Source organism: Macrobrachium rosenbergii, chromosome 12, assembly GCF_040412425.1.
Source record: "Macrobrachium rosenbergii isolate ZJJX-2024 chromosome 12, ASM4041242v1, whole genome shotgun sequence".
NCBI lineage: Eukaryota > Metazoa > Arthropoda > Malacostraca > Decapoda > Palaemonidae > Macrobrachium > Macrobrachium rosenbergii.
Window position 1 is genome coordinate 98,839,058 of NC_089752.1, and position 8,451 is coordinate 98,847,508.

Sequence of the window (8,451 nt, forward strand, 5' to 3'; positions counted from 1 at the left end):
TAGAAGACAAGGTTGACTACATAAATCTTGTTGCTGATCTGGAGGGAAGCGCTAACTCACATCACTTCGCTGGTTCAGGCGTCGTTTGATGTAGTACTATATAAAAAAAAAAGGGAATGCGTTAAGGGAGAGAACAGACTGTTTTATGACTTTGGAATGTTTTATGACTTTGGAATATGAGTGAAAACGAAATGAATAAATCTCATGTTGTCAAAGGAATTTTATTCCTGAAATGCTTCTCTCAGAGTAGATTTTGTTTTCAGCAGAATATATATATTGTTTGTCATTCCACCAGGGTACTTCAGAGAAAAGCTGGACTACAGCTTTTTTCCCATGCAATGGAGGAGACGTTACAAGGAAATAATCCTTCTACAGCTACCAAAACTAATACTACTCGTCTCCGGCTACTACATTTAGGATGAAATGCTTGTGCCCCATTACATACTTACGAAGCTACTGAACTATTTAACTTGCAAGCCCTTTGAGATGATCTTCTCAGCTCTGAAATATCTTATACTGTACACAGTGCTTGCCAATCTTTTTCCCTTAATTTTTCTTCTCCTGCCACCCAACTATCTTCGTACCTTCGATTTCATCTTTTCATCTGCTCTGCTATTTCCAGATACACTTCAAAGAAAGTTAACTTCAACGAATTTCGTTTATTGTATGAATACAGATCCAACAACCACTTCTTCCATTATAAATTTGACTCGGTTCAAGAGTCCTCTCATGGAGTTAAAAGATTGTCCTTGTGTCACTATTAATTCCATCCAGCAATTTCTGCGACACTTTCTTCGCCGTCTTTCCTAAACCTACTCAGTTACACGTAATATAATGGATCTCAAAAAAAAAAACCTTTCTCGTGCTGGTGAAAATACGCGAATGCAAAGCCTTTCCATCTGACCTAGAAGACATAGTGCAAGTCAATCCCTTCGTAGCGTAGGTCAGACCCACGCAGGGGGTTAGTGCCGTCGGTGCACCTCACGCGATGCACTGTAGGCATTACAGAAGTTCTTTGCAGCGTCCCTTCGGCCCCTAGTTGCAACCCCTTTCATTCCATTTACTGTACCTCGGTTCATATTCTCTTCCTTCCATCTTACTTTCCATTCTCTCTTAACAATTGTTTCATAGTGCAACTGCGAGGTTTTCCACCTGTTAACCTTTTCAAACCTTTCTGCTCTTAATTTTCCTTTCAGCGCTGGATGACCTCATAGGTCTCGGCGATTGGCCTTGGGCCTAAACTTGACATTCCATTCCATTCCGTAGGTGAAGTCTCCTTGTCTTAGTACTGCTGAGCAACATAATATCATATCGCAAGACCTTGAAATAGGAACATACAGTAGACGCACAGTATCCACGCACACATCCAGACAAACACGCGCCATCTCCGTCAAGGCAATTACGAACAACATATAAATCATGTTTATTGTCATGAACATCCATAGGTGGGGCGGCTGGGGGACCATTAAAGGCCAAAGGTCAGCCTCACTACCAGGAACAGCGCATGACGTTAATAGGGGAGTAATTGTATCTGGAAAATATCATACTGGAATTAACGAGTGTAATGAACCGCAGCTGGTTCAACAGGTTCTTTAAATACACAAATATCGGAACTGGAATGACTGGCAGAAATTGAGGTAGACTGAGGAGGAAGGAGCTGAACAAAAAAAAAAAAAGTGACAAACTAATTTATTATAACAGTCATATACATTATATACAATGAGTCAGTTTCAAAAGTCAGTACATATATGAGTATAACGTGAATGACAGGAACATCATAACAGAAATGCCATAAACATTAAATAGGCTCAAAAATACAAAATCAACTCAATCAGTAAATAAACAAACAATTAGCAAGCGTCATTAATAATAGAGAAAAGCCGAGTCAGTTAATTTTTAAAATGGAAACAGCAAAACAACACCTCTTACATAAATGCAGTGTTAAATACTCATCATTCCTGCACAAGGCTCACACCACAATCAAATTAAATAGGCTACAAACCCTCACATTAAAATTCTTTAACACAATAAACATGTTACATTCAATGAGCAGCGTTACTCAAAAAAGAAGTCACGTCATCAGACGAAATCAGTCAAGTCGCCGAAACACGGAGCGATGCCAAACAGATAGCCACACTCAGACGGACTACCGAAACAGCTACAAACTGCTTACAAGGAGGGTGCCAAACAGACAGCCGTACTCAGTTGAACTGTCGACACAGATACAAGCGGCTTACAGGGACAGTGCCAGTCAGACAGCCGCACTCTGTCAGACTGTCGAAACAGCAATAAGCTGCGAATGGAGACGATGGCCCCACAGGCACAAGGCCAGGATCGTCCTCCAACATTCTCGTCGAAGTCACCGGTGATGACAGAGATACAGACGAAGAATGAACTCCCTCGCCAACAGGTAAATCATACCTGAAAAGCTGCTCCATAAACTGACTCTGTAGGAGCAAGATACTACCTGCTCGACTCCTAGAAACTGACGACGTCCGGCCCAACTCCTCAGTCGTCAACAATCCTGCCAGCGTGGCAAGACAACAAGAGAACAATCAACACTCCGATTGTTTCAGGGGAACAACCACAAAGCCACTAAACCTTGCAACGAGAATGGAATTAACGAGAATTATAATTACAGTAGCTGAACCTTAAAATGACAAGGATAATGACTGGGAAGAATTTTAATTTCGCCTCTCAGTATAATAGCAATACATAAAAACAGTACTATTTTGCTCTGACACATACTTATTCATTAGGTATACATTTGGTTTCAGTACAAAGGTATGTAGCATTTTTTTGAATACATGGACATGTATGTGTGTCTACACAAATACATTAATGCATATAAATTATGTACATATATATATATATATATATATATATATATATATATATATATTTATATATATATATATATCACACATTACCACAGGTGAAAAATAAGAAACGGGGTGTAGGTCCTGACCGGTTTCGACTTTATTTCCAAGCCATTGACGAAGGACTGATACAGAGTGTGAGAAGTCACAAATATATATACTACAAGAACAGTACTGACGAACATACACAACCGTTAGAGGCTCCATATCCCCACTCAGGCCGGTGTCGAGGTAGGAGTGGCCTTTAAAACTCATTTGGCTAAAAATCACAATAGACTCTCAGGGGACATTGCTGATAAACAGACCATACCCACCTCAGATCCACACCTGACAGGTGTCATGGAGGCGGAGTTTGGAAACTCATTAACATTACTACCCTCGTACTGTGTTTACAAATATGATAATCCTATTTTCATATATCTCTACTGCCTACCTTAAAGTTTAAACAATTTACAAATTTCTTTTTGATATTAAAGGATCAAGTTTATACATCCCTTGACTGATATTCATATTATGGTTGTAACTTTCTTTTATGAAGCTAGATTCAATGATGTTCCTTTCCAGTGCATTATTAGAATATACAATCCTTTTGCCCCTTCCCAGTTGATAGCATGATTGTTCTCACTAACATGTACAAATATACCACTGTTCCCTTGTGCATATCTCACACATTTCTTATGTTGTTCAATTCTTTTTTCCAGTGCTTTCCCGGTTTGGCCAATATAAAAGTTGTCACAAGACTTACACGGAATTTTATATACACACCCTTTAATATTGTCTGGGAGTTCTTGATAAGTACATTTTTTCATTGTTGTATTGTTCTTAAATGCGACATTAACACCAAAATTCTTAAGAAGATGAGGGATATCTTTCATACTATTATTATAAGGCAGAACAAGCAAATTTTTTGTGTTGTAAGGTTCTTTCTGGGTTTGATACATAGTCTTTTTTGCCGCTTCATATGCACTGTTTAATACACTATCAGGATATTTCAATTTTTTGCCTGCATTCCTAATCTTATCTATTTCATCATCAATATATTCAGGGCTACATACCCGTAATGCTCTTAAAAACATAGATGAAAACACTGACTTTTTAACCTTATTGCTTTGTCCAGAATATATATATATATATATATATATATATATATATATATATATATATATATATATATATATATATATATATATATATATATATATATATATACATATCGTATCATGAAAATTATTCGAAAACAATTAATCGAAAACAATTATTCGAAAACATTTATTCGAAAAACAGCTATTCGAATGGAAAGTTGTTCGAAAGAAAGTTATTCGAAAGGACAAGGACAATTATACGAAATGATATTCGAAATGTTGTTTGAACCTTACTCTAATAAGCAATTGTTCAAATAGGCAAATAACTGTTTGAATGTTTGTTTGAACGTTATCCGATTTTCTTAGTGGTAATAAACGTCGTGAAGGACATCAAGCACCAAGGACTTCATTTCTTCGGAATACTGCAGCCCTTCAGTGATGGCCGAATACATTTCAAGTGAAAAAGGCAAGCCTATGCTTAAAATCGATGGTTTCCTATTCGTGAAAGACAAGCAAGTTGGTAACAAGATATATTGGAAGTGCAATAAGTTCGCATCGTATTGCAAAAGCCGAACAATTACCAATGATGGTGAAGTGATTAAAGTTCCTCGTGAACATAACCATTCCGGTGATGCTGTCAATACAGAAGTGCGCAGTTTATGAACAAAGTGAAAAGTAATGCGAAAGAAAGCCGTGATTCTCCTCAGTATGTCATTTCTGCAGCTGCATCGCAATTAAGTGAAAGTGCCGCGCAAGCTTTACCACAAATAAGCTCTATAAAAAGAACTATTCACAACGTAAGACAAAAAGAAAGAGCAGGCTTAGCTAATCCAATTCATAGACGGGAAATTGTTTTAACAACTGACCAAACTAAAACTCATAAAGGGGAGCAGTTTTTGCTATATGATTCCGGCCATTACGATGATAGAATGCTTATATTTGCAACTCAGAATAATTTGAGTCTACTTGAGAAGAATGCAAATTTACAAGTGGACGGAACATTTAAAACTGTACCTCAGTTATTTGAAAAATTATATACTGTACATGCTGTGAAGAATAATTACACCATTCCTGTGGTCTACGCCTTACTTCCAGATAAAAGGGCTGAAACTTATAGAAGATTATTTGCTCAAATTAAGTCTATGGTTCCAAATTTACAAGTTTCAACCATAACTTCAGACTTTGAACTTGCAGCTATAACTGCCGTTAAAGAAGAATTCAGCACAGCTTCTCATTATGGATGCCTTTTCCACTTAGGCCAGTGCTTGTATCGAAAGATATGTGATTGTGGTCTGAAAGTGAGATACGATACAGATTCCGAATTTGCTTTAAAAATTCGAATGCTGTTAGCCCTAGCCTTTGTCCCCGTTGACAAAGTTACTGAATCATTTGAAGCTTTACTAGATTCGAGATATACTCGTATATCCTCAAGATGTAAATCCTATTTTAGATTTTGAAGATTCATGGATTGGTCGTCCTTCAAGACGTCATCGACGTAGTCCTATGTTTGAAATAAGTATGTGGTCTTGTTTTGAGAGTCAATACTGATTTGCCTAGGACTAACAACGCACTTGAAGGATGGCACAGCTTTTTTACAGCAAATGTCATCTCATCATCCAACAACATGGTAGTTCCTAGATGCTTTAAAAAGAGAGCAGGGTTTACAAGAAATTCACATTGCAAAAGTAAGAGCAGGAAGCACAAATATGAAGAGTTCCAAGAATTATCGTGACTTGAATGAAAGGATAAAAAAGTTAGTGGCAACCTTTGAAGAGTACTCAGTATTAGAGTATTTGCGCGCTGTAGCGCATAACTTGCATTTTATAAGTAAATCTGTTATGAATCTATTTTAATAGTTTTAGTAACAACATACTTAAAAGATTTCATCCTTTTTTGGTATTTTTACACATTTGTTTAAATAAAGAATTTTACATTTCGAATAATTACCATTTCGTATAATTGTCCTTTCGAATAACTTTCTTTCTAACAATTTTCCATTCGAATAATTGTTTTTCGAATAACTTTTCGAATAATTGTTTTCGAACAATGTTCACATAATCATACATATATAATTATGAACCCCTTTTCTGTGGGGCATTCAGATTTTTTTTTTTTTAAGGAAAAAACAGTATGGGGACTGGAGTGATCTGATGAACTGCATCAACCAAAAGGGGAAGGAGCCAAAGAAAATACTTCAGTGCCTTAAACTTAATTTATTTACATTTTATGTTACATATACAAATTAGTTCAGGTTCTTGGAAAGCACACAGCGAAACAGATTAATGGTCATAAAACAGTAAATCAGAAAAAAAAATACTAACAGCAGCGTAATTAAATAATTCAGTAGCAATTCAATAAATCATAATCAAAAGCTACACCCGCTCTCATAACAATCATAAGCCAGTGTTACATATTGCTTAATAACGTGACAATCCACAAGAGCCTTTTGCTCAACCAACAGTAATAAAACACCAAAAGAGCCGTTCGCTCAACCAGCAGCTATAGCAAAAAAGACTATGTGACAACGACATACAATAATGATAAACCATAAATAAATAGTCTTACAATGAGCGCCACCACCAAAAAAATCCTCAAGGACGACCATCGAACGCCGCTGAACTATCGCCGATCCACCACCGAACAATCACCATAGCGTCGACACAACAGCTAAACCGCTGTCCTGAAGAAATCCTCTTCAATACTGGTGATCATGCATGCTCCGGTCACAACCTCCTCCTCGAGAACTTAAAATTGGTGACCATGCTCCGGTCACGACCTCCTCCTCGAGAACTTGAAATTGGTGACCATGCTCCGGTCAGGACCTCCTCCTCGAGAACTTGAAATTGGTGACTATGCTCCGGTCACGACCTCCTCCTCGAGAACTTGAAATTGGTGATCATGCTCCGGTCACGACCTCCTCCTCGAGAACTTTAATTGACGTGCTCCCTTGGCAATTCATAGATAACGAATACCTGCCGTATGCAGCCCATCAATGAGGTGACACTCCAAAACTCGTTGCCGTCATCACCAACACCCTGGCGATCCTTCCAAAGCTGCCATCACCATCAACAAGGCGATACTCAGAAACTGCTGCTGCTGCTGCTGCTGTGTTCTCGACAAACCATTGTCGAGAACCTGCCGATCTGCTTTCCAAAACCTGACTAACGCTGCTGTTTTCAACGAGGCCGACGTTACCTCACCAACCTGATGAAAAACTGAAAGAAGGAGAAACAGGCAAACAACCCCGAGATGATTGTTTCAATAAAATTACTACCAAACGTGGCAGTATGTATATATATATGTATATATATTCATACATACGGTACATATTATATCCTCGTAAGGGGGTAGTGCCATCAGTGCACCTCACGTGGTGCACTGTAGCCATTACTTTAGGGTCTTTCCAACGTCCCTTCGTCCCATAGCCACAACCCCTTTCATTCCTTTAATTGTTCATCCGTTCCTATTTTCTTTCTTCCATCTTACTTTCCACCCTCTCCTAGCAATTGTTTTACAGTGCAACTGGGAGGTTTTCCTCCTGTGTATACCTTTCAAGCCCTCTTACCGTCAGTTTCCCTTCCAGCGCTGAATGACCTCAGGGGTCTCAGCGCTTGGCCTTTCGCCTAAATTCTATATACTCTACATACATATACGTATGTATATATATATATATATATATATATATATATATAATATATATATATATATGATATACATATAATATTATTTATATGTAGATACATATTTATTGTAGATATATGTATGTATGTATATATATATATATATATATATATATATATATATATATATATATACATATTTATAAGTAGATATATGTATGTATATATATATATATATATATATATATAAATGCTCTCTCTAAATACTAATTCGTAAAACGGGCTGGATGGAAATTGCTTTTCCAGAATTACTGCCTCTCCCATACTTGCAATACACCCTTTTATCAACCATACATTCGAACCACATCTACCAACTGGGACTCCTTTTTGCTCTTGTTCACGTTTCCTGCCCTTTATACCATGGTGCACATCCGGTCCGAACTTGCGCTTTGAAATCATAGAGTAATTGGCTAAAAAAGATATTTTTCTTATCCGCACAATGCCCTATGCCTCTGTTGAAGAGGCAGGCAAGGACTATAGAGATACATTTCTATAGACCTTGGAGGCAGGTATCTCATTACCGATGAGAACGGGGCAATTTCACCTGTAAATTTTTCTTTTCATTCTAGCTCGTTTCTTGTGATCTCGATAGATTCTGACCGCTTTGAATGTCTCCTAACCCTCTCCGTAAAAATAGAATTGCTTGACTCAGAAGTTTACGACAAGTTTGAATCACCTTTGGTTTTCGTTGTTAATCTCCCTGTTCATGATTATCTGCTACAAAATAAGAAAGAAATGTTAAGCATTGTTTTACAACAAACCTGTCTCTAATACTCAAAACAGAAAATTAACAGAATACAACTTTCCTCC

At 37.4% G+C, this 8,451-nt stretch overlaps 2 protein-coding genes across 2 annotated transcripts in view; both read left to right on the forward strand.

The window, feature by feature from the left end:
• LOC136843784 (EF-hand domain-containing family member C2-like) overlaps positions 1-215 on the forward strand; it is a 16,755-nt gene extending 16,540 nt beyond the window's left edge. Inside the window, exon 14 of the mRNA XM_067112506.1 lies at positions 1-215. This exon is cut by the window's left edge and continues 37 nt beyond it. Within this exon, the coding sequence (XP_066968607.1) occupies positions 1-89 (89 nt within the window). The 3' untranslated portion in view covers positions 90-215.
• A 4,405-nt stretch (positions 216-4,620) lies between these two features.
• On the forward strand, positions 4,621-5,418 carry LOC136844152 (uncharacterized). The gene has a single exon (XM_067113165.1). The coding sequence runs from the start codon at positions 4,621-4,623 to the stop codon at positions 5,416-5,418; it is 798 nt and encodes a 265-aa protein (XP_066969266.1).
• The last annotated feature ends 3,033 nt before the right edge of the window (positions 5,419-8,451 follow it).

What these genes read in the sequence shown, in the direction of transcription:
- LOC136844152 (XM_067113165.1), top strand. Translation starts at nt 4,621, where the DNA reads ATGAACAAAGTGAAAAGTAATGCGAAAGAAAGCCGTGATTCTCCTCAG.